A 27,474-nucleotide genomic window follows, 5' to 3' on the forward strand; every position below is an offset into this window, starting at 1 on the left:
ACGCAGCTACAAAGCTTGGCGAGTTGCCCCCCCCCCCTTGCCCGCCATGCCTGCAATTTTTATTCAGAGGCACTGGCCAGCTGGGAGAAGAAATCTGACCAGGCAAACTTTGCAGCTGCATGGCTACAAAGGTTGCTGGGCCCTCTTTCCTTGCTGGCTACCGCCTCCCCTCCAACCAGCGCCTCCCAAAGCGTCTTCTAGGCCAGCGGAAGCACAGCGGTCCTAATGCAATATTGCTCACTGCTCACTTCAAAGTGTTCGTTTCAGAGCAGCTCATGGTTGACTCAGTTCTCCATCCTTCAAAGGACAGTAAAATGAGGACGCCAATTATTGGGGGCAAAATGCTGACTCTTTAAACTGCTTAGAGAGAAATGTAAAGCATTATGAAGTGGTATATAAGTTTAAGTGCTATTGTTATTTCTAATATACAGTGGTAACTACTTAAGAATGCCTCTACTTAAGAACATTTCTAAATAAGAACCGAGTGTTCAATATTTTTTGCTTCTTCTTAAGAACCATTTTCTACTTAAGAACCCAAGCCCAGAAAAATTTCGCAGGAAATTTGAAAGGGACATGAAGGCCTGGCCAGTTTCCTACCATTCCCCCTTTAATCCCAGCCACCTCCGGCTTTTCTGGGCTGCCAGAGGAGCTTTTTGGTGGCGCTTAAGGAGGCTTTGGCACTCCAGAGCGAACGAAACTTCTCTGGGTGCTTGGAGAGGGAATAAACCTCTGCCAGCGCCCAGAGAAAAGAAACGCTCCCTTCGCTTTGGGCAATGACTGTCCTCCTCCTCCTCCTCCTCCCACCCAAATTCTGAGCTTTTATTTCTTTCCTAATGGGTTTGCATGCATTATTTGTTTTTATATTGATTCCTATGGGAAAAATTGCTTCTACTTACAAACTTTTCTACTTAAGAACCTGGTCACAGAACGAATTAACATCTTAAGTAGAGGTACCACTGTGTTTCAAATGGATTGTGTACCCATTGTTTTGTTGTGAGTTCCTAGGGAATTGGGCAGCGTAGCAATGCATACATACATGCATACATACATACATACATGCATGCATACATACATACATACATACATGCATGCATACATACATACATACACATAAATAACCATCTAGCATCTGTGCTGCATGAGCTGCACTAGCTCTCAGATTCAAGACAGGTTGAGACTCTTAAGTCTAAGGCTGCCCAGAGACTGGGCAGATTCCTCTTTTGACTCCACCTCCAAGTTCTGCCACTCCTTTAGAATATCTAACTAACTTCTTTAAAAGCAGTTTTCTAGCCTGCAACGATTGTAGACAAGAAATGTCTTATTGGTGAACTTCTGTCTGCTGTTTTGGAATAAGCATGTAAGTGCTTCTTATTGCTTTCTTATTGTAATGGTCGTAGCTGTTTAGATAAGGGAAGAAATCTGTAAAAATAAGATACAGTATTTTGTAGTTTCAAAAACTTATTATGAATAATAAAGCTTTATCTTGCCCCGTTTGGGTTTTTTTAATGGATGCATAGATATTGCAAAACATATTTAAAATAGATTTTCTGTTTTTAATATTATTATGGATAGGGTCTTGATGTTGAGTTTTCCAGTCAAGTATTTCAGAATATTAGTGGCACAGCGGGTTACATTAACAATATTTAGTTGAAGAGAGTCTCTATATCATACTTACTGAATTCAGAGCTAATGAGAAAGAATGATGTGCATTTTCATGCGTGAGATTGGGATTAGTGAATTTCACCCTATTCCCCTCCTTGAAGTTGGGGATATTTAGAGATTAGAGAGAAGTTCATGTGGTTCCTAAGAAATCTTAACAAAATAACAAATATGTAAGCAAGTCCAGTCTTTAGTAGTGGATCTTGGTTATCTTCTCTGCCCTCGCTGCAGGCTTGGGTTCCATTTTTCATTGTTCTGTAGGAAACCACGATTGAAATACATATTTTTTTCAATGCATTGAAAAGAATATAGACATTTCTGGAAACAAGGGAGAAACTCCTGCATTCTTTGCAACAACTCTCAGATCTATTCTAAATTGCTGGGAGAGAAACATCCATGCTAGTTAGATGGACACGATCAGAAAGGAAAGAGCAATTGGTCACAACTTGTCTTCTATGCATAGAGAAGTCTTTTAGAAATATTGGATAAAATATTGAACTGTTATTTTTTAAAAACAGAAATACTAACAAGCAATGAAAAAGTTGAGGGTATTGTGTATCTTTTCTTCCTTGACAAGAGAAAAGTTTGATACGACTTCAGAACTTTCATGGCCATTCCAAGTGTTTGGAATGCGAACGACAGCCATCTTTACTAATTCAGAGAAGCCATCATGATTCAGGGAATTCACAGGATATATCTTCCAAGGAAAGTTTTAGTTTTCTCCAAAAATTTTAAAATGTTTTCTAGAAACATCATCTTCTGGTTGTCAGTAATATAGAAATCTGGGGGGGGGGGGTGTTGGATGGGGGGCATATATTCAATAGTTATATCTTCTTTTAGGCTGCACAGTGTGATAGACATGGAAGTTTCTTCTGCCTTTGCTCCCTTTCTGTATTTTACTGTAATTAATTCAAAAATTTCTATATTGAATTTTATATGGAGGAGGGAAGAAGTCAACAGAATATTGTATATGAAAAAGAAGACTAAAAATTGCCACTGGTTACATGTTGCCCAGAAGCAATTTTATTTTGCTCTGTAGCAGCCAGTTGAGTTGTAAGGAAGTTACAATTTAAAGTTGGACTGATTTTTGCATATACAGTGTTCCCTCGCTTTTCGTGGGGGATGCGTTCCGAGACCGCCCGTGAAAGTCGAATTTCCGCGAAGTAGAGATGCGGAAGTAAATACACTATTTTTGGCTATGAACAGTATCACAAACCTTCCCTTAACACTTTAAACCTCTAAATTGCAATTTGCCATTCCCTTAGCAACCATTTAGATTATTACTCACCATGTTTATTTATTAAAGTTTATTAAAAAAAATATTTATTAAAAGCAGGCAAAAGTTTGGCGATGACATATGACGTCATCAGGTGGGAAATACCGTGGTATAGGGAAAAACCTGGAAAGTATTTTTTAATTAATATTTTTGAAAAACCGTGGTATAGACTTTTCGCGAAGTTCGAACCCACGAAAATTGAGGGAACACTGTTATATTCTTTTACATGTTTATATAAACTATAGATAAGACCTATCTATGTTCTAAATGACACCAGCTTTATTGTGATTTAACTCTTTTTCTAAGTGTGTGTGTGTGTGGTCCTTTTATACTCCTTCAGATTTCTGCCTGATAAATTAAATGACCTTTATTAATCAGAAGTTGACTGCCTCCATATTGGGCTATGAAACTAAACATATATTGTCTGATGCATCTTTAGAAAGAGACCTAAAACAGTGGCCTTTAATGTTATTAAGTAAGATAATCTTATTTCCAATTGCTGTTTCTCTTACAGGTCAGCAAGTGAAGAGGACATGGCACGTTTAACAAAACGGCGGCAAGCAGATACAAAGGCTATCCAACATCTCTGGTCAGCTATAGAAATCATCAGAAACCAGAAGCAAATTGCTAACATTGATCGTATTACAAAGTAAGTATCATTGGAATAATAAAATAATAATAAGAATGAGCCAAGGAGAACAGTACCAATTATTTTCCCTAATATTTTTAATATTAGATTTGTTTGCATTGTCTTTTTTATAGTTGTTAGCCGCCCCGAGTCTTCGGAGAGGGGCGGCAAACAAATCTAATAAATAAATAAAAATAAATAAATTATGCAAATGAAGCATCATCACATAAAGATTTCCCCCTTGCATAAGAATGATTCAAGTCCATGCTCTAAAGTCCTAGATCAGGTGCTAAGTAGGTGAATGGAGAAAGTATATTCAGAACAGCTCTTGATTTATTTTGTAGCTTGTTTCACCAGTTGTAGAAAAATGTAAAATGCCCACGATCAGTTTAAAATAAATTCCCATTGTAAAGATTTTTTTTACTGCTTATAAAGTATAGAAAACTATGAAAGAATTATATTTTTAGTTCAATAGAATTTTTCCTATGCAAATATATTCCATTTGTCTCCTTTGAAACATAATGTTCAATGTCTGGGCCCAGGGATAACTGTTGAATATTTCAAATCCTGATTCAGTCTGTGACATACTCCGTTAAAACCGAGCAAGTGATGGGGAACATTTTGGCAATGCGGTCAAGTAGAAAATTAGGGCTAGACAAATAATTTGATCCAGCATAAGATATTTCCCCCTCAGGTATATGCATTTTGGCTGATGAGTATAATGTCACTGAATTAAATCCCAGCATTGGCTAAGCTGGGAGTTGTTATGCAACAATCTTTGAGGGCCACAAATTCTTCACTTCTGAGCAATATTCTTTCTCTTCTTCTCCATATGGAAGGAATGCATATTAGAAGTTTCTATTTCAAATAATTGTTTGCCTTTATATTTGAACATGGGAAACTGTGACTTGCAGTTCTATTGTTTCCTGAAAACAGGGATCACATACCATAATTCTATTTCATGATCTTAATTTTGAGACAGTGTATTTTGGATAAATGAGGTCCAGATGATTTTATAAAAATGAGTTGTCACAAAACATAATTGCAAGCTTTTTCAATGGACATGACTAAGGGGGAGGAGGAAATGTGCAACCATGAAGATTATGTTTGTTCTCATATTTCATATTTCTGAATATAATAATTGTGTCATGTAATGTAAATGCATTTGTCCACAGTTCTGTTCAAAGCAGAGTTTATATAGCACCACTTTCTGTTTTAAGCAGCCCTCTGTGTTGATGTTTGTTAATATGTTGTGATTGCATTGTCACTGTTTGGTGTGGGTGATACAAGAGCTGTTATATCCTGGTCTCTAGATAGACATTTAACTTCACAGTGTCCTTTCTGGAGGTGAAGAGTATTTGCTGAGTAAAAAGCTTACCCTACTTGCAGAATGGTTCATAATACTTCACATGAAATTTCTACTTTTCTACTTTTTCTAGAATGTGATCCTTTAAAAATTGGTTGTTCTTTTGTTCTTGGAATATAAAAACAGACTAAAACAACTAAGTATTTTCCAGAAGAGTTAATAGCAATAGAATTGATTCAGTCATTTTGTAACACACAGGTAAATGTAAATGAGGTTGTAAACGTTTTGAGGACTTGGATATTTTTATTTACCTAAAGGGCTGAATTAAATTGAAATATGTCACCTAAAAGGAAGAAAGGTTGTGATATATTGATGCAACTTGCAGCTAAAGGATAAATTATATCGCAAAGTACATAATCAAGGTATCCTTTGTGCTACAGGAAAATTTGAAATTAGTGTAAACTGGTGAAGCATATATTCCATGAAACAGAGTGGCCAACATTTTTTGAATCATAGCACAGTTACTCTTTAAAAGTAAAAACAAAAACTGATTACCGTAGTTCATCTCTTTGAAAATATTTAAAATGAATGATAATTAGATCATGTTGTTCAGCATGCTTCCATGGAATTCAAGTCTTTCCGAAATTCAGTGAAATGTATTCATTGAATTAATAAAATTTATGGGAGTGGTTTCCTGGCTGCATAGAGTAAGAAAATTTTCCAACTATGCAATGAGAACAAGAGGCACTGTATATTGTAGAAAGTTCAGACCAAATGCATATGGATTGGCTTTGTTTTAGAATATTTGCTTCTAGGAATGTAGAATCTAGAATAGGACTCTATTAAAATACGTTTGTGCTAAATATACTGTACAGTATATAGAGTGGCAGATCAAGCTACCTATTCTAGTTATAATAAAATGTTGATTTGACAATTGATTTTTATTCCACTTATATTTTGTGATAACTCAAGGCCACGTGCATTTGTAATGTTCCTGCCTCCTATTTTCCCCACATAATGGGTTGATCTGAGACAAAATTATTAGCACAGCTGGCTTTCATGCCTTAGGCATGAAAGCCAGCTGTGCTAATAATTTTGTCTCAGATCAACCCACTATGTCGGGAAAATAGGATGCCTAGAACTCATAGTGTTCTGGTTAGTAGTCGAGTCCTTTATCTGCTGCATAAAACTGGATCTCAAGTTTTGTACGCACAGAAGGTCCCAGATTGAATTCCCATCATCACCAGGAAATACTGTTGTCTCAAATCTTCTCACTAGAGACAAATTAAACTTGATGGATCCCAGTATGACTCAATATAATACATTTCAGGGTATTATTATTATTATTATTATTATTATTATTATTATTAATTAGATTTGTATGCCTCCAGTCTCCATAGACTCGGGGCGGCTTACAGCAATGATAAAAACAATATATAATGACAAATCTAATAGTTAGAATCTAAAATAACAACAATACATTTAAAAAGTCTAAAAAACAAGAAACCCCAATATATAAAAACATACATACAGTCATATCATACACAGTGTATGTAACCTGATGTTTTATCTGTACACTCACATGGATGTAGTTGTGTGAGTCTAATTTACACAGAAGCATGCCCACAGTTCTACTGTTTTTAAGAATTTACAGCTTTGGAAGAACAGACATTTTGAAAAAAAAGTAAGTACGGTAGATTCTTAAGTTTGTAGAGTTGAAAACCTTTTGCTGGAGGAGCAACATTTATCTCATTGGAATTGCATGTTTTTTCATTCTGAGAGTAGCCCATCTTTATTTAAATACAGTGATACCTTGTCTTACAAACGCCTCGTCATACAAACTTTTCGAGATACAAACCCGGGGTTTAAGATTTTTTTGCCTCTTCTTACAAACTATTTTCACCTTACAAACCCACCGCCGCCACTTGGATGCCCTGCTTCCAGACTTCCGTTGCCAGCGAAGCACCCATTTTTGCACTGCTGGGATTCCCCTGAGGCTACCCTCCATGGGAAACTCCACCTCCAGACTTCCATGTTTTTGTGATGCTGCAGGGGAATCCCAGAAGGTGAATCCCAGCAGTGCAAAACGGGCGCTTCGCTGGCAACGGAAGTCCGGAGGTGGGGTTTCCCATGGAGGGGAGCTTCAGGGGAATCCCAGCAGCACAAAAATGGGCACTTCGGCTGGCAAAAGGGGTGAATTTTGGGCTTGCACGCATTAATTGCTTTTCCATTGATTCCTATGGGAAACATTGTTTCGTCTTACAAACTTTTCACCTTAAGAACCTCGTCCCGGAACCAATTAAGTTTGTAAGACGAGGTATCACTGTAGTTCTATAATTGTTCTACTATTACATAGTTTGAATGAAGGATGTTGTGAAAGAGGAATTCAGATCAAGTTCCCAATTTACATTTCCTCTAAGCCCAATTCCCAGTCTCACTAAGTTACCAGATTTCAGTATGAGAAAAGCAGGCTCTGATGTGTCATGAAAACAAGTCTATAGGTATGATTTTCTCTAGTTGCTCTAGCTTGAAGCGGCAGTTGTTATTTAATTTATTTTCCCGTAAAAATACAATTTATTGGAATATCTTTGGAATCCTGCTGATAACAAAAAAAACTGATTTTGGTCTCTCTGGGAACATTTTGTAGTTTGGTCTCTCTGGGAACATTTTGTAGATCACTAAATTTATTTTATTTGTTTATTGGATTTCTATGCCGCCCCTCTCCGAGGACATGCCTATGTACTTTGCTGGTTGGTGGAATAATTGAAATTGAAGCTTCTTCACGCTTTTGGGAAGAGTACGCGTATTCATCATTGGATAAAGACCAGTGGTTCTAAATTAGATCGCCACTGGTTCGCAAGCTCACATAATACTTCTGCGCAGAAGTATCCTGGGTGGGTGAGCGGAGCTCCTGCCACCGCCACTACTAGTTCTAAGAACCACTCTTAACTGGGAGCTACCTACTGCTGGCAAAGATACATTTCATCCATACTTGAATCAAAGTGTAATTTATTGGGACTACCTGGCTCTGTTAGTATTTCCTATTTTATTTTTTAAAATAATGCTTACTTATATTAGACAGGTAGACTGTTCCCTATTGTACACTGATTTCAAGTTTTTAATCTCAAGTCTTTGGGATGGTTATTTAGGGAGTGGTTATCTTATTATTTAGGGAGATATTACCTTGTACATTTTCTTGGTAATACAGCTTTAACATTAGGAGATGAATTGATAGAAAATACAAATGTATAATTGTTAAGGACTTAAAATGTATTTATACCTCTGAAGATCACTTGATTCCTTTTCTATTCATTGGAAGAAAGGTGTTATGATATTCCTGATACTTTTCAGTGTTGCTACTGCTAGCTTTTTAAAAAAATGTTTTTTACCTTACTTGTTATGACGCAACCAGCAAAATCGAAAGGTAAGAATTTGAGTTTGACTCTGTGATATGAATCAGTGCTATCATCTTAAAAGTGTGTCTTTCTTTAGTTTAGAAATCAATTTATAAAATGGAAATATACTTCAGCTACAGGTAACAATTACAGAGAATTAAAATCTTTTTAATGTACTTCATTTCATAAAATATTTATATAAATTAAAGTAATATTGCATACTAAGAAAATATCACCTTTGAGCACATTATTGCTATCCTAATGTTCATACAAAGTAATTATTTTCAATTTAACTACCTAGAGTTTTATTCTGGAAATGAAGATGGTTCACCACGAAATTATATAGGATGCAGATGTACAAATACCTGTATCTGTTTTGACATGTATAAGTAGGACAATGCTGCCTAACTAACATCACAAGCTGTAAAGTTAATGAAAGGTTTGGGAGTGTAAAGTGAATTTAATCATTGGGACAAGCAAGTCTCACCTGCATTAAAATTATTTGTCAGTGAGAACTGACCACGTAAAAGTATTACATGAAGTTGTTCGAAGTTTGTAAAACACGAATGGGAAAGTATCACCTTTCCTCCCTAGAGATAGCTAAATATCTGGCAGATTTTAGTCTAACTCCTGTTTGGTATACAGTGATCCCCCGCTCGTTGCGAGGGTTCCGTTCCAGGAGCCCCCGCAACGAGCGGGTTTTCGCGAAGTAGCGATGCGGAAGTAAAAACACCATCTGCGCATGTGCAGACGGTGTTTTTACTCCCACAGCGCTAGCGAGGAGCCGAAGATTGGGGGCGGCGCGGCTGTTTGCCGCCGGCATGGGGGGCTTCCTAGCAGCCCCCCAAACCCGGGTTGGGGGTCCGGGGGGCGCTGTCTCTCGGCGCTTTCGAGCTGAGTCCGGGAGCGAACTCGCTCCCGGACTCAGCTCGAAAGCGCCGAGAGACAGCGTGGACAGGCCCGTTCCTTGGCGCTGTCTCTCGGCGCTTTCGAGCTGAGTCCGGGAGCGAACTCGCTCCCGGACTCAGCTCGAAAGCGCCGAGAGACAGCGTGGACAGGCCCGTTCCTTGGCGCTGTCTCTCGGCGCTTTCGAGCTGAGTCCGGGAGCGAACTCGCTCCCGGACTCAGCTCGAAAGCGCCGAGAGACAGCGTGGACAGGCCCGTTCCTTGGCGCTGTCTCTCGGCGCTTTCGAGCTGAGTCCGGGAGCGAACTCGCTCCCGGACTCAGCTCGAAAGCGCCGAGAGACAGCGTGGACAGGCCCGTTCCTTGGCGCTGTCTCTCGGCGCTTTCGAGCTGAGTCCGGGAGCGAACTCGCTCCCGGACTCAGCTCGAAAGCGCCGAGAGACAGCGTGGACAGGCCCGTTCCTTGGCGCTGTCTCTCGGCGCTTTCGAGCTGAGTCCGGGAGCGAACTCGCTCCCGGACTCAGCTCGAAAGCGCCGAGAGACAGCGTGGACAGGCCCGTTCCTTGGCGCTGTCTCTCGGCGCTTTCGAGCTGAGTCCGGGAGCGAACTCGCTCCCGGACTCAGCTCGAAAGCGCCGAGAGACAGCGTGGACAGGCCGTTCCTTGGCGCTGTCTCTCGGCGCTTTCGAGCTGAGTCCGGGAGCGAATTCGCTTCAGGACTCAGCTCGAAAGCGGCGAGAATGAACGGCGTGGGCGGGCGAAGGGCGGGCGGCAGCGAGGAGTTTGCGTGGGCGGTGGGGAAACTCCTCGCTGACGCCAGCAAGAGGGGGAAGACCCAGGAAAGCCACCCAGCAGCTGATCTCCCGGTTGCCATCTACGCATGCGTGCCCATAGAAAAAAACGCACGCATGCGTAGATGGTATTTTGACTTCCGGGTTGAAAAATCGCGAAGTACCCTGTTCGCAATGGTTGGGGACGCAATAAACGGGGGATCACTGTATGTCTATGGAGATAGATACTGTATTCTATTTTCCACCATCCAGTCAGAATTCAAGAAGCTTCTTGGATAAGAAGTGAAACATCTTCAAACAGAACAGAAAGCCCAGTTGCCTCTTGAAAAAATGACTTTCGGACTCCAGCTGGTAGCAATAGCAATAGCATTTAGACTTACATACCGCTTCACAGTGCTTTACTGCTCTCTCTAAGCAGTTTACAGGGAGTATCATATTGCCCCCAACAATCTGGACCCACATTTTACAGACCTTGAAAGGATGGGAGGCTGAGTCAACCTTGAGCCTACTGAGATTCAATCTGCCAAACTGCTGGCAGTCGGTGATCAGCAAAAGTAGCGTGCAGTACTGCACTCTAACCACTGTACCACCAAGGCTCTTTATAGTACTGATGCTCATTATATAGCACCACAAAGAAGCTGTTATGTTTTTAAGTAAGTTTCTAATCACAGTGGATTGATGCATACAGTGATTGCAATCCATCTGATTGTAGGCATGATTTCTAAAGGAAGAGAGGAATATAAATGTAATGTATGGTGTGATTGGACTGTATGATTGTGTATTACATTAGGGTTTTTAGTTGTTTTTTAAATTATTGGATTTGTGCTACATGTTTATGTCTGTATGTACTCTGTGAGCTGCCCCGAGTCTTTGGAGAGGGGTGGCATACAAATATAATTAATAATAATAATAAAAATAATAAAAATAATAAAATTAGTAGGTTTAAATTTAAATTAATTCTATTCAGTTTGAAACAGAATTCCTGGGCATTCAGAAACTCTTTTATCAGTTCGATTTCTATTTCTCCCTACATTATCATTCAGGATGATAATGAAGGGTACTATATTTCAAACAACATGGCAGAAGGACTTTGAAATGTAAATTGCTTTTACATTTTAAATTTCGAAGGGGGCATTATTTTGTTTGCTTCTTGGTACATTTTTAGCTTCCCCATTTTGCTTCATTCTTGAGTGAAGTAAAACATAGTGTAATAATGTTTGAAGTTGCTATCATAATGCCTTTTCCTGGAAAACATAGAATTCCCTGCTCTGGTTAGAGCCTCAGTTACTTTTTACTTTTTCCTGAATAGAAACAAAAGAGTGGTTGTCTGATTTAGTGAAACATAAAGGATAATGGTATTGACATCAGGATATAGTATACATAATGAAATATACTAAATATTGTATATACAGAGGTGGGCCCCAGATGGAACGCTGTGAAACGTTGTTCCGGTAGTAAAAATGGAGCTGCGCACACAACTCCAGCAAAAATGGAGCTGCGCACGCAGCTCCAGGTTAAGGGCGCCCCTTCATGGGCGCAACTGGGGAAATTCTGGTGATTTTTGTTGTTTTTTAAAAAAAACTTGTGAAAATCACAAAAATCTCACTCGCGTGAGGATGCTCGCGCAAGATTTTGGTTGCTGCGCATGAGCAACAGCCAAATATCGCCACACACCTGAGAGGCTCAGTGAGAGCACCAGCCAGTAGCAAAAGGCTCCGGTGCCACCAGGCTCTGGCTGCCCAGCCTGCTCCCTAAACCACAGAAGAGGGTGAAGAAGCGGCAGAAAATGAAGGAGAGGTGGCAGTGGGGAATGGATGGGAACAGCCAGAACGAACAGCGGGGATGTGGCGGCTGATGGGACGCGGCATGGTGGTTGGAATGAATGGCTAGGACGAGGTAGGGAATGGATGGGGCGGCCGGAATGAGCGGTGGGGCAGCCAGAGGTCTCTTACCTGTAAGGAGAAGACTCTTCTTCTGCTCCAAGAGGCCTCTGAGCTGCTGCAGCAGCCATTTTTCCTGATTTTTGCCTATTTTTCTTCTGTGCATGCGCAGAAGCAAAAAATGCCAAAAATTCTTGTGTGAGATTCAGCTTCTGCACATGCACAAAAGCCAACTCCTGTGCTGGGTGGCACATGTGCACACTCCTGGCCTGTTCCGGTAGCGCCGGGTATAGTGACATTGAGGAACATCTGGGCTTTTTCCATTGATACATTTATGTGGAGACTGGTTTCATCATTTTTACTGCAAATAAGTTAGTGCTTTTACAGTTTGAAAATAATTTGTAATTTTTACTCATGGGCTTTATATTGTATTTGGTATCGTTTGAAATACCAGATAGTTCTTGACAAAACCACAGTTGCAACCAAGAATTCTGTTGCTAGGTGAATCAAAGTGAACTTTATAATATTTCTTGCCACAGTTGTTGTTCACTGCCATTATTAAGTTAGTAACATGGTTGTTAAAAGAATCTGGCTTTTCCATTGACTTTGCTTGTCAAAAGGTTACAAAAAGTGACCCACGTGACTACACAACACTGCAATCTGATGCGATAGGAATCAGTTGCGACATGGTTGAATTTGATCATGTAACCATAGGAATCCTGCAATGGCCATAAACTTGAAAAACACCCATAAGTCACTTTTTTCAGTGCCAAATATGATTTTTTTTTCATATTCAGAAAACCATATACATTTGTATTAATATTTTATGACACAAAATATATTAGGATTTGTAATTGTCCTCAATTGCTACGGTACCTAGCTGGAAGTCTTCTCTATTTTAGAAATTTCTTTCCAAATCAGAGGAAGACAAACTTTTAAAAAATCTTTGTGCTAACTCATATCACAACATCAAACTTAAATTCTCACCTTTCAGTTTGACTGGTTTGTGTTGTAACAACTAAAGTAGAAACATTTCTTTAAAACCTAGCAGTAATGCTAAAAATAACAAGAATAACATCACACCCTTCTTCCAATGTGTCAACCACGGATAGAAAAGGAATCAAATCATCTTCAAAGGTATAAATGCATTAGGTCTTTTAACTGTTATACATTTGTACTTTTTATCTGCTTCTCTGCTAATGTTAAACCTGCAAGGGAGATACTGTATAAGCAATTCCTAAATGAACCAAACCATCACTAAATAGAACATAGAATAGAATTCTTTATTCACCAAGTGTGATTGGACACACAAGGAATTTGTCTTGGTGTATATGCTCTCAGTGTACATAAAAGAAAATATAGATTTGTGATTGTCATAGGGGTCAAATAAGCAATAAAGAAACAATCAATATTAATAAAAACCTTAAGGATACAAGCAACAAGTTACAGTCATACACACAAGGGGGAGGAAATGGGTGATAGGAATGATGAGAAAAAACTAGTAGTAATAGTAGTGCAGACTTAATAGTTTGACATGTTGAGGGAATCATTTGTTTAGCAGAGTGATGGTATTCAGGAAAAAGCTGTTCTTGCATCTAGTTGTCTTAGTGTGCAGTGTCCTTTAACAACATTTTGAGGGTAGGAGTTGAAACAGTTTATGTCCAGGATGCGAGGGGTCAGTAAATATTTTCACAGCCCTCTTTTTTACTCGTGCAGTATACAGGTCGTCAATGGAAGGCAGGTTGACAGCAATTGTTTTTTCTGCAGTTCTTATTATCCTCTGAAGTCTGTGTCGGTCTTGTTGGGTTGCAGAACCAAACCAGACAGTTATAGAGGTACAGATGACAGACTCAGTGATTCCTCTGTAGAACTATTTCAGCAGCTCCATGGGCAGTTTGAGCTTACTGAATTGGCGCAGAAAGAACATTCTTTGTTGTGATTTTTTGATGATGTTTTTGATGTTAGGTGACCATTTTGACCAACTTACAACTTATTGTAAGTTGAGGACTACCTGTACATGTGGTGCTTTAACTTTTGCAGAAGGAGTTGTTCCTTGTTGTTTGTGGCTGAGTAGGTTATGAGATGATTAAGTTTTAAATAGTGGAGTAATGACCTTGCAAATTTGGATTTTCCACTCTGTTTCGGCCCCTCCCTTCAACCTAGACAAACAGCCTCATCCAGCCAGATCAGGTTAGGTAGTAAACATTAGAACAAACTTTTATTGACTCTTGAAAGTTACTTCGCAGAAGGACTGTTTCAGATTCCTGACTTTGTTGGGATTGATTTATCGTATGACAGGAATTAGCTTGCTGTTGTGTATTTACCTGTTTGCAAGGAAATTTGTTTGTTTGTTTTTTTCTGGTGGGGAAATAACCCAAAAGAGTGTGATACGTTTCCCATTTCAATGTTAAGACGACGCTGATCACAGCCACGGCACAGACAGTTTTGTTTCATCTGTTTTGCTCCAAGGTAAGACTAATCAGATCTTTTAAGAGAAAGCAGAAGGAAGGAATTGTTTTATTTATGCTTGTCTCCAGTAAAAGAAGCCAATCTCTATTATTAAAAGCACATGGAATTTTTCTCCATATAATGCTGGCTTCCTTTTATAGCAATACTACTTTTTCTTGTTTATTCGTTATGCCTTCAGGTCAGGTAAACTATTCCAGGTGATTTCATCCAGTAGGTTCATCCAGTATTTGGGGCATTGCTTTTTGAAAGTTTATTTCCTCCTTGAGGTTGAGAGAGGCCCTAAACCAGTGGTGGCACGCGGAGCTATATCTACTGGCATACGAGCCGTTGCCCTAGCTCAGGTCCAACTGTGGTATTATTATTGGATTATTATTGTACATTGTTTTATTATTGCTGTTAGCCGCCCCGAGTCTCCGGAGAGGGGCGGCATACAAATCCAATAGGTAGATAGATAGATAGATAGATAGATAGATAGATAGATAGATAGATAGATAGATAGATAGATAGATAGATAGATCTGTGCCGGCCAGCTGATTTTTGGCTTGCACAGAGGCTCTGGGAGGGCGTTTTTGGCTTCCAGAGATCCTCCGGGTTAGGGAAGGGCATTTTTATCTTCCTCCCACTCCAGGGAAGCCTTTGGTGCCTGGGAAGGGTGAAACATGAGCCTACTGGGCCAACCAGAAGTTGGGAAATAGGTAATTTCCGGCCTCTAGAGGGCCTCCAGGGGCTGGGAGAAGCTGTTTTCGCCCTCCCCAGGCATTGAATTAGGGATGTGGGCACTTGAGCATGGTCGATAGCGCATGCCAACACTCTTTCGGCACCCGAGGAAAAAAAGGTTCGCCATCACTGCCCTAAACTCTCCATTTGTCTTCCATGCCTAAGACAAAACCAGAACTCAGTTTCCTTCTCTTAGTCCAGTTCCTTAACCACTAAACCATGCTGGTTTACAAATAATCCCTTTACCATTTCTAAATGCCTTTGTATCTAGTCAAAGTTCTATTGTTATAAAATATATCAGAGGTACACTTAAATAAAAAAACCAAAAAGGCAAAACAAAAGATTCTTTTTAACTGACCCAAATAATATTGAAAAGCCACCAGGATTAGCAAAAGCTCCATAACACAGTTCTTACTGCCTATTTAATACTCCACATGGAATGTAGCCAGTGTTGAACTGTCTCAAAATGCTTTCTGGTTCTGGGTACTGCAACAGAAATTGTGTCGTCTTGTATATTCATCAACCTATTTTTTCTTGATTTGCAAAGAGTGTGGAGTGGTTTCCTTTGCATGTATGTATTCAAAATATTCTTCATGTCCTCTGTGCAGTACCTCATTTGATAGAGGGAGCAAAAGAAGATAATTGGAGCTGAGGTCCTATTGCAGAAAGTTGTAGAACATTGCAATTTTTTAAAAAAGCATTTGTGCTCCATTTTATTATTTTTATTGCCAGGACCTCAGAAAAGAGCCAGTACTACTCTAGTTTGACTACCATGAAGAGTAAAAGGGATTCTCTTGCTGTTTGTTATGGCTGAAGCAGGGGTGTGACCTGCTGATTGCGCAATTTGGGCGCGATGGTTCTGGTGCGGTCTTTGCCAGTCCATGTGTGCCACCATCTTCTTTTCTTATTTTCGTTGAATTTTTGGCTCTCTAAGCATGCACATAAGGAAAAATGTCCCTCTGCACATGTGCAGAAACTCACGCTATGGTATGCATGCACACGCGCAAAATGTCACAGTGCGCACGCAGCACACTGGCAGGACAGTAAGAGGAATGTGCCCTGTTCTGAAAAGACTGTTGTGTATATGTAGTTGCTAATAATTTTATTTGTACGGATGTTTCTGGTTTTTCTTACCACATTTAGCAAAGCAGTATTTTTTGAGCATTTTTGCTTTCCTTTAATCATTCCCTTTAATCATTTTCTGCACAGGATTTTTGTTTACCTGAAATAACTCTTTTGCTGTATTTTTGTATTGTTATTATTATTCAATTTTACCCAGCCTTTGCTTTGTTCAACCCAAGACAACATATATAATGCTCCCAGCCTTCTACTTTCACAATAGCAACCTTGTGACGTGAATTGGTCAAAAGGAAAACAACCACTCTAATGTCAGCCAAGTTAGCTAGTTTGATGTAATGCATAAAGAATTCAGTCTGGAACTAGGATTCTAGGGTTGCTTTAGAGCCTTTTGGATGTCAGGGACCACCAAATTCATAATTTTAAATCCCACAGATGATTTTTGAAAAAAGATAAATACATTTGTAAAATAATAAGAGAACTTCCATTTTATTAGTATGAAATGCACCTATTTAAAATAACAAAACCACAAATGCTTATTCAATAATAACAACAACAACAACAACAACAGAGTTGGAAGGGACTTTGGAGATCTTCAAGTCCTGCTCAGGCAGGAAATCCTACACTACTTCAGACAAATGGCTATCCAACATCTTCTAAAAAAACTTCCAGTATTGTTAAGAAGATATTGATAGTCATCTGTCTGTTAATCGTAACAAAATCTTATAAAGGTTGTTTAATTATAACAAAATTATTAAATATAGTGTAATGATTAGAAAATAATTGAAGCTTATTGGACCATGGCTTGCTGGTGTTGTTGGGAAAGTCAGTCCCATATTCTAGAGATGTAGCTTTAGTCCCTCCCCTCCTCCCTTCCTTTCCTTTCCACTCCTCTCCTCTCCTCTTCCTGGACTGCTCTCAACCTTATCTGGCCTAGGACCAGATATGGCTGATGACTAGTGATGGGTGAACCCAACGAAGTTCGGGTTCAACGGATTCGGGTGAACTTTTCAAGAAATTCGGGTGACGTCACAGAACAACGAACCCGAACCCGAACCGATCCCCGAACTTTAAAAAAATTTTTAAAAACTTTTAAAAAGAAAGAAGGTGTCCCTGTGGTTTACCCAAATGTACATTACAGGTTCTCAGAACAAATCTGTGCAAAAAATAGGTTTATTGAACACAAACTTTAGTCAAACACAAACTTTCACCATAAAAATATAACTGACTATATACATACATAACATGATGAATTTTTATAACTGTCTGTGAGCGTGGTGTTGGTGTTGGTGGTAGAGAACGCTCTAACCACTCACTCAGCTGGTGGCACAGCAACGTCCTCTGTGATCCACGACTGGTTCATTTTTAGAAATGTCAGTATATCCACGTTGACTGTGGATAAGCGGATCCTTCTGTCAGTGATGACCCCTCCTGCGGTGCTGAACACACGCTCTGACAGGACGCTTCCCGCAGGGCAGGCCAGCACTTCCAGGGCATAGAGGGCAATCTCTGGCCACATGTTCAATTTCCCTACCCAAAAATGGAAGTTGGTGGAGGCATCGCTAAGAACCTTCATGCGCGTGGACAGGTATTCGTCCACCATGCGGGTCACGTAATGCCTTCTGCTATGGGGCATCACATCCGAGAGTGGTGCATCTGTGTAGATGTCGAATATGACGTCATGCATATTTGCAACGTCTTCCAATGACTACCCCCCTGTGTTGCTGTCAGTGTCCCCACTGTGTTGCCGACTACATCCTACTTCTGCTCCTACTGTGCGTGCCACCAGTGGACACTCAAATTGCTCTGGGAACTCTTCCAATAGTGTGTCCATGAGCGCACGCTTGTACTCGCCTATTCTGTGCTCCCGCTCGGCCACTGGTATGAAGGAAGTGATGCAGTCCTTATAACGGGGATCCAGCAGGGCGGACACCCAGTAACTGGCCGAGGCGAGGATGCGGGCTGCCCTGGGGTCGTTCCGCAGGCACTGGAGCATGTAGTGGCTCATCTGAGCCAGGCTGCCCGGAATCAAGGCGATGTTTTCATCAATAGGTCTCTCCTCCTCCTCCTCTTCCTCCTGTTCCCCCCTCCAGCCACGCTCCATTGGTGTCCGTGAGCCACCCTCCATCAAGTCCTCTTCCTCCTCCTCCTGCCCCAAAACTCTATGCTGGCTGGACAGCAGAGTACCTGGCTGCTGTTGGCACAGCCCCCCACCCTGCGAGACATTGATTTTCTGTGAAAATGGGCCTTTCTCCACCTGCTCCTCCTGTTCCGCCTGCCGCTCTGTTTCCTCCTGTCGCACAACCTGCATGGCCTGAAGGGTTTTTTCCAGCAAGCAAACCATGGGGATGGTCGCACTGACGATGGAATTGTCAGTGCTGAACGTATTAGTCACATACTGGAATACATTCAGGACGGAGGCCCACTCATTGGGAGGCCTACTCATTGGGGGTAAAGTGCTGTGGGTCTTCACTTCGACTTGAACGTGGGTTATGAAACTGGTAATCCACTATTGCCTGCTGTTGCTCTTTTAAGCATATGCAGCGTGGAATTCCACCTGGTTGGAAAATTGCAGATGAGGCAGTGGGTGGGAAGGCCAAAGTTCCTCTGCAGGGAAGATAGGCAAGCAGCAGCAGGGTGGGAACGTCGAAAGTGTGCGCAGACGGCACGCACTTTACCCAGCAGCGCCGACATGCCCGGATAATTGGCCAGGAACCTCTGCACCAACAGGTTGACCACATGCGCCATGCAAGGAATGTGAGTCAACCCCGCTCGGCCCAAGGCTGCCACAAGGTTCCGTCCGTTGTCGCACATCACGTTCCCCAGCTTCAGGTTCAGCGGCAGCAACCACTCATCTGTCTGCCCCTGGATGCTGGTCCATAGCTCCTGGGCGGTGTGTGGTCTGTCCGCCAAGCAGATGAGTTTCAGCACTGCGTGCTGCCATTTACCCACGGCCATTCTGAAGTAGGCGGTTGCCGGGCTGCGCTTATTGGATGCGGAGGAAGAAGACGGGGAAGCAGAGTAGGAGCAGGAGGTAACAGCAGGCACCGACTGATGTCCAGTAATCCTGGGTGGTGGAAGGATATGCGCTGAACTGCTTCCCGCCTCATTCCCAGCCGCCACTACATTCACCCAGTGGGCAGTGAGAGAGATGTACCGGCACTGGCCATGTTTGCTGGTCCACGTGTCAGTGGTGAGGTGGATGCGGGAACTGACAGCATTTTGCAGTGCTCACTGAATGTTCTCCACTACATGGGCAGGGATGGCCTCGCGTGAAAAGTAATAGCGGCTGGGAATGGAGTATTGTGGGACAGCCAATTTAAGAAATCTCCTGAAATTTGGTGTCTAAACCAGGCGGTAGGGTAGCATTTCAAATGGAAGCAGCTGGGCAATGCTGGCATTTAGGGCCAGGTCTCGTGGGTGGGATGGGCCGAACCTCCGCTTTCTCTTAAAAGTTTGAGGGATGGACAGCTGATGAATGCTTCCCTGGGACGGTGTAGACATGCTTGGCGATGGTGGTGGTCCTGCTGCTGCTGCCGGTGCTGCTGCTGCCAGTGCTGCTGCTGCCGGTGGTGCCAGTGCTGCCGTTGGTGGTGTTGGTGTTGGCGATCCATCAGTGTCCCTTTGGGGACAGATTGGTGACCTTGCTGTTGGGGGGGCGTTGGCAGTGGCCGAGGCAGCCACAGCAGAAGAGGAAGACCCAGGCATTTGAATACTTTTAAGGTATTTGCCCCACTGAAGTTCATGTTTTGACATCAGGTGCCTGGTCATGCAGCTGGTGCTGAGATTATTAAGATCTCTCCTTCGCTTCAGGGACTGGTGGCAGAGATTGCAAATGACTTTTTTCTTGTCTTCTGCTACCTGCTTGAAAAAATGCCACGCTGGTGAGATTCTTTGTGACACATGAGGCGTGCTCGGCTCCTGGACATGGTGGGCAGTAGTACCAGGAGACTCAGTGCTGAGAGTTTGCAGGCTACTCCCTCCGCTTCAGCTGGCTGCCTGTGGCTGTGGGACTACTACAGCCTCTTCCTCCTCTGAACTCTTGTCGGCCTTCGGTTCACGTGGGATCTAGCACCTTGTCATCTTCCACCGACTCCTCCCCGCTAGCCTCCTTCTCAGACTCTACATTGCAGTAAGCTGCAGGATCGGGGATCTGGGTCTCATCGTCATCGATCGTGATTTTCCCCGATGATGCCATGGATACCTCCTCTTTCTCCGGCAGAAGTTCCTGACTATCCGGAGGCTCAAGGTCTGCAACTGCGGATTGGGCAGGTGGACGTCCATGGCATCCCAGTTGCAAGTTTTAGAGAACAGCATTAAAGACTCCGCTGCTTCTTTTGGGTGAGACAGCCTTGCTGCTTTGGAGGGTGGTGATGACTCAGGCAGTGAACACGCAGATGTGGTGGAGTGTGTCAAAGGCAACACCAAGGAAAAGGTAGTGCTGCATGCCATGTCATCTCCAACTTCTTCTTGCATCAAACCCCGGCTCCTGCTTGCACCAGAGGGAGGGGTAGGAGACACAGGTGTTACACGCCCTCTACCTGCCCCTGCAGCACCAGCTCCATCACCACCAGCAGCAGTAGCATGGCCATGTCCCTTTTTCGCGGCTTTCTTCATGTTTGAAGGCCTGCGGTGACATTGGTCCAAGGAACAGGTGAAGGTGCGGCGTTCAGGTGGAACTAGAATTAGAGAAAAAATGCCTTGTAAAATTTAAATGCCCAGGCAGCAGTATCGCCTTTGTATTATAGAGGAAAACATCAAAACCACAGTTACATGAAGTCACCCTGTGTTTGTCAAACAAATGTAATCTAAACTCAAACATAGGCATACAGACAGAAGAAATAACTTCTTAATGCAAACAAGATTCCCAGAAGCATCACTGTTAATGATGAGTAAAGGAACTAGGAGAATTCTGGAAAGCATTTACTTTTATATAAAAAATGATACAGGATTATTGAACTAGATCTACAGTGATCCCCCGCTCTTTGCGAGGGTTCCGTTCCAGGACCCCCCGCAACGAGCGGGTTTTCGCGAAGTAGCGCTGCGGAAGTAAAAACACCCTCTGCGCATGTGCAGAGGGTGTTTTTACTTCCGCAGCGCTAGCGAGGAGCCTAAGATTGGGGGCGGCGCGGGTGTTTTAAAACATCCCCGCCGACATGAGGGGCTCGCTAGCACACCCCCAAACCCGGGTTGGGGGTTCGGGGGTGTGCTAGCGAGCCTCCCATGTCGGTGGGGATGTTTTAAAACACCCGCGCGACTTTCCAATGAGTCCCGAAGACAAACGCGTTGTCTTCGGGACTCATTGGAAAGTCGCGCGGGTGTTTTAAAACATCCCCGCCGACATGGGAGGCTCGCTAGCACACCCCCGAGCCCCCAACCCGGGTTTGGGGGGTGCTAGGAAGCTCCCATTGTTGGCGGAGACCTTTTAAAACACTCGCGCGGCTTCCAAACCGAGTCCTGGAAGCCGCGCGAGTGTTTTAAAAGGTCTCCGCCAACAATGGGAGCTTCCTACCACCCCCCAAACCCGGGTTGGGGGCTCGGGGGGGGTGCTAGGAAGCTCCCATTGTTGGCGGAGACCTTTTAAAACACTCGCGCGGCTTCCAAACCGAGTCCTGGAAGCCGCGCGAGTGTTTTAAAAGGTCTCCGCCAACAATGGGAGCTTCCTACCACCCCCCAAACCCGGGTTGGGGGCTCGGGGGGGGGTGCTAGGAAGCTCCCATTGTTGGCGGAGACCTTTTAAAACACTCGCGCGGCTTCCAAACCGAGTCCTGGAAGCCGCGCGAGTGTTTTAAAAGGTCTCCGCCAACAATGGGAGCTTCCTACCACCCCCCAAACCCGGGTTGGGGGCTCGGGGGGGGTGCTAGGAAGCTCCCATTGTTGGCGGAGACCTTTTAAAACACTCGCGCGGCTTCCAAACCGAGTCCTGGAAGCCGCGCGAGTGTTTTAAAAGGTCTCCGCCAACAATGGGAGCTTCCTACCACCCCCCAAACCCGGGTTGGGGGCTCGGGGGGGGTGCTAGGAAGCTCCCATTGTTGGCGGAGACCTTTTAAAACACTCGCGCGGCTTCCAAACCGAGTCCTGGAAGCCGCGCGAGTGTTTTAAAAGGTCTCCGCCAACAATGGGAGCTTCCTACCACCCCCCAAACCCGGGTTGGGGGTCCGGGGGGCGCTGTCTCTCGGCGCTTTCGTGCTGAGTCCGGGAGCGAACTCGCTCCCCGACTCAGCTGGAAAGCGCCGAGAGACAGCGTGGACAGGCCCGTTCCTTGGCGCTGTCTCTCGGGGCTTTCCAGCTGAGTCGGGGAGCGAGTTCGCTCCCGGACTCAGCACGAAAGCCCCGAGTGACAGCGCCAAGGAACGGGCCTGTCCACGCTGTCTCTCGGGGCTTTCGTGCTGAGTCGGGGAGCGAGTTCGCTCCCGGACTCAGCACGAAAGCCCCGAGAGACAGCGCCAAGGAACGGGCCTGTCCACGCTGTCTCTCGGGGCTTTCGTGCTGAGTCGGGGAGCGAGTTCGCTCCCGGACTCAGCACGAAAGCCCCGAGTGACAGCGCCAAGGAACGGGCCTGTCCACGCTGTCTCTCGGCGCTTTCCAGCTGAGTCGGGGAGCGAGTTCGCTCCCGGACTCAGCTGGAAAGCGCCGAGAGACAGCGTGGACAGGCCCGTGCGGCGAGAATGAACGGCGTGGGCGGGCGAAGGGCGGGCGGCAGCGAGGAGTTTGCGTGGGCGGTGGGGAAACTCCTCGCTGACGCCAGCAAGAGGGGGAAGACCCAGGGAAGCCGCTGCCATCTACGCATGCGTGCCCGGCACGCATGCGTAGATGGTATTTTTGACTTCCGGGTTGAAAAATAGCGAAGTACCCTATTCGCAATGGTTGGGGACGCAATAAACGGGGGATCACTGTATTCCTAAGGAAACTGGTAAAATAATGCTAGAAAATTCAATGTGGGCAAATATCTTTAACAATATAACAATATAAGTTATAAATGTCAGATAAAAGAATGGGTAGAAACATTAGGCAATGTGCTTTTGGCAGAGAAAAGACATATTTATTGATGATGACTGGAAGCTCCATATGGGCCTTTTGCGTAACAAATGAACAAAATAAATGTGATACAGTAGAACCCCGACTTACGAGACTAATTGGTTCCGGAAGGAGGCTCGTAAGTCGGAACGCTCGTATGACGAAACATTGTTTCCCATAGGAAACAATGTAAAGTCAATTAATCCGTGCAACAACAAAAAAAACCGCTGCCGCGGAAGTTAGCGTTCGGCTTCAGGAGACAGCTGCGAAGCGGCGCGGGTGTTTTAAAACGTCGCAGCTGGCCTGGGGGGCTCGGGGGCCCGCGCCGCTTCGCAGCTGTCTCCTGAAGCCGAACACGGAAGTTAGCATTCGGCTTCAGGAGACAGCTCCTTGGCGCTCATATCCCGAATGTGAGCTCGGGAGGCGAACAAAAATGTCGCTCCCCTCCCAGCTCTTATCTCGAGTAGCTCATAAGTAGAGCTGCTCGTATGTCGAGGTTCCACTGTATATAGTTTTGATCATTAGACAGAGTACAGAAAGAAGGAAAAAATGATGGGACTGGAATGGAAAAATAGAGTGGAATGGATGGAGTGGAAAGAATAGAATAGAATATTCTTTATTGGCTAAATGTGATTGAACACACAAGGACTTTGTGTGTGATTGGACACACATGAGGGAAGTGTTTTTAATAGGCAAGTCAACCCAAGAACAAGGGGCACAATCTGAGGTTAGTTGGGGGAAAGATCAGAAGCAAGGTGAGAAAATATTATTGTACTGAAAGAGTAGTAGATGCTTAGAACAAACTTCCATTAGACATGGTTGTAATAGTAAATCCACATTCACTGAATTTAAACATTCCTGGGATAAACATATATCCATCCTAAGATTAAATATAGGAAATAGTATAAGGGCAGACTAGATGGATCATGAGGTCTTTTTCTGCCCTCAATCTTCTATGTTCCTATGTTTCTCCACAGTGCATAAACTCTCAGTGTACATAGAGGGCCTATAGAGGGCATCCGAGGTGGCAGGGAAGGCCATTTTCACTCTCCCCAGGCATTGAGTGCCCACACCCATAGTGAGCCAGGGTGGCGCAGCATGTAGAGTGCTGTACTGCAGGCCACTGAAGCTGACTGTAGATCTGTAGATCAGTGGTTCAAATCTCATGACCAGCTCAAGGTTGACTCAGCCTTCCATCCTCCTTCCTAGGTGGGTAAAATGAGGACCCGGATTGTGGGGGCAATATGCTGGCTCTATTAAAAAGTGCTATTGCTAACATGTTGTAAGCCGCCCTGAGTCTAAAGAGAAGGGTGGCATAAAAATTGAATCAATCAATAAATCAATCAAGAGGAGAGTAAAACATGGCAGTTTTAAAAACAGCAGTCGAATAAGAAACTAGTATAGATTTCTTCAATATTGTTAGAATTATTTATTTATTCATTCATTCATTCATTCATTCATTTGACTTATATGCCCCTCTCCATGGACTCAGCGAGTTACAACATTTCAATTAAAAATACAATATACAAAACACTTCTAAATCCAATCATATTAAACCAAAATATGAGCTGCGGTGGCGCAGCAGGTAGAGTGAAGCTGACTGTAGATCTGAAGGTCAGCGGTTCAAATCTCATCACCGGCTCAAGGTTGACTCAGTCTTCTATCCTTCCGAGGTGGGTAAAATGAGGACCCGGATTGTGCAGGCAATAGGCTGGCTCTGTTAAAAAGTGCTATTGATAAATGTTGTAAGCCACCCTGAGTCTAAGGAGAAGAGCGGCATAAAAATTGAATAGATAGATAGATAGATAGATAGATAGATAGATAGATAGATAGATAGATAGATAGATAGATAGATAGATAGATAGATAGAAACAATTAATTTAAAACATTTTAAAAATTGCATGCTGGCTTGCTTTGGTCCTGTCAATTAAGCACCATCATATAGTGACCCCTAGGAAGTAGGCCATTGCTGCTTCTGCATCTGACTTTTGGAATAACTCTCGCCTACTTCAGAGCAATTTTTAAAAACTAATTTTATTTCACATGCCTTGGGATAAGAGATGGGCCCTTTTCTGTTGGAAGAAAGTTTGCTGTAGAAAAATGATATGTTATTCCAGTATAATATTGTTTTTATTGTTGTTGTGAGCCGCCCCGAGTCTTCGGAGAGGGGCGGCATACAAATCTAATAAATGATGATGATGATGATGATGATGATGATGATGGCAAGATGGCTCGATTCTGAACCTTGGTCCCCAGAGTCTGCTGTTCTGTTATCTTTGACTCTGGACCGAGTCTAGGCCAAATTTGCCATACCTAACAATGAAGCAGACATTTAAACCAGTAGAAAAAAGCCAGGAATCTTTTTAAAAAAATCCCTTTGGGACATAGTTAAAAAAAGAATCAAGTTGTTAAGGAAACGGGAAAAATGTCACTTGAAGCAGACAAAAGAAGTTGAGCCTGAGCACATGGGAAACCTCTCCTCAAATTCCGTTAGTAGCTACCAGACTTGTAAATTAACAAGTAACAGCCACTAGTTTTGTCAATCAAAGCAAAGCAAGCCAGGATTTGAGAGATAAAGAGGTCCTGAAGCCCACTCACTTACTCTTTGAGTTGTCTGGATGCATATTTAGTAGCTTCCTTTGCTTGGTTAATGCCTGCCAGCCTATTTGAGAAGGGTGTGTGTGTGTGTGTGTGTGTGTGTGAAAGAGCAGCTATATACTATATATTGTAAACATTTCCTGTTATTTTATAAATTCACAGAGTCTTGGGGCATTCGAAAGAACAGGTTGTGCCTCAGTATTCAGTTGAAAGTGTTTTGAGTGGGGCTATTTATCAGGGGTTGTGACAATTGCACTGCCCCAGGCTATGCTAGTGTGCACTCACAATTCCTGCTTGATGAAGAAGTGGCAACCATTATGCAGGCCTTGCATAGATCAGTGATGGCAAACCTTTTAGACACTGACTGCCCGAACTGTGCACATGTGCATGCCCAGGTCGAGAGATACACATGCATGCGTGGACATGTGCATGCACAGACATGCATGAATGTGTGCATGTAAAGACTTTTGTGCATATGCGCACCAGAAATTTGAAGACTGGTTGGCAGGAGGCGGGGCATCCTACCACTGGGATGCGCGATAATTATGGTGGGGCTCCAAGCAGGCAGCAATCGCAAAGGAAGCTGACTGTGTCTGTGGAAGCACCTCCCCCGCCCGCTCTGGGATTCCTTGCTGCAATCCCAGCCGCTCAGCTTTTTAAAAAACTGAGCGGCTGGGATTGCAGCAAGGAATTTTTCCAAAAGAAAATTACGGGAGCGGGTGATGGGGGGTCCTCTGAAACAGCCAGAGCAAGGGGCGGATGGGAGCGCGTAGTCCTCACCAGCCACCAATCTGGCGGGACTTCACTTTCTGCCTGCCCCGTGCCAAGGCTCCTGCCAGGTGAAAAATCTTTTGCCAGATAAGCAATGGATCCCATTGAACAAATTTTAGAGAATACTCAAAACAATTCTTCATTTGGTTTCTAACCTTAAATAAAAACCAGTACAGTATTGACTGTGTAATTTACCCGAGGGGGGGGGGGGAGAAAGGAAGATGCTAGGAAGGAAGAAGGAAGAAAGACAGAAAGACAGACAGGAAAAAAAGACAGACAGGGAGGGAGGGAGGGAAGGAAGGAACGTAGAAAAGAAGGAAGGAAGGAAGTCAAAAAGAAAGAAAAAGAAAGATGGTAGGACGGCAGGCAGGCAGGCAGGCAGAAAAAGATGGCAGGAAGGAAGAGAGACAGAGAAAGAAAGGTGGTAGGTAGGAAAGACAAAAAAGGAAAGGAGGGAAGGAAGGAAGGAAGGGACAGAAGAAGGAAAGAAAAAGGAAGGAAGGAAGACAGGCAGACAGAAAAAGAAAGGGAGGGGAGAAGGAAAGAAGAAGGAAGGAGAGAAAGAAAGAAAGAAAGACCTATGACCACAATTGAGCCCAAAATTTTGGTTGTTAAGCAAAAGCGTTAAGTGAGAATCACCACATTTTACTCAATCCACGACATTTCCTAGCTCTAACAGTGATGTGCAAGCTAGGGAAGTACATCTGAAGCCATGTGTAATGTTCTAGTTATGGTTAAATGTGTGGCAGAAAGTGGACTCGGGTTTGTTTTTCCTATCACAGTAAGTGAGGTTGAATGTATATAATTTCACAAGAGCTCTCTCTCGCTCTCTCTGTATATACACATACAGTTTATATAGTACATAATGTATATTTTTGTGTGCCTTTGTGTAACCTGTATGTACAAATATGGCATATACATAGAATTAAATAGTATATTTTGGATGTTCAGTAACAGTAAATAGATAGGGAAATTGTATCTCTTTGA

General features: G+C 43.3%; 1 protein-coding gene across 33 annotated transcripts in view; it reads left to right on the top strand.

Annotated features, from left to right (window-relative positions):
* The window catches only part of ZMYND11 (zinc finger MYND-type containing 11), a 145,989-nt gene that overhangs the window by 65,651 nt on the left and 52,864 nt on the right, over nucleotides 1-27,474 (top strand). For 31 of the 33 annotated variants that reach the window (XM_070729453.1, XM_070729456.1, XM_070729451.1 and 28 more), the window contains exon 2: nucleotides 3,450-3,584. In XM_070729453.1, the coding sequence (XP_070585554.1) occupies nucleotides 3,469-3,584 (116 nt within the window). In that variant the 5' untranslated portion in view covers nucleotides 3,450-3,468. Of the gene's footprint in view, nucleotides 1-3,449; nucleotides 3,585-14,061; nucleotides 14,308-27,474 lie in introns of those variants that run through there. The other 2 variants (XM_070729458.1, XM_070729440.1) reach the window with 1 other exon arrangement.

This window comes from Erythrolamprus reginae, chromosome Z (genome assembly GCF_031021105.1).
Source record: "Erythrolamprus reginae isolate rEryReg1 chromosome Z, rEryReg1.hap1, whole genome shotgun sequence".
Classification (NCBI taxonomy): Eukaryota; Metazoa; Chordata; class Lepidosauria; order Squamata; family Dipsadidae; genus Erythrolamprus; species Erythrolamprus reginae.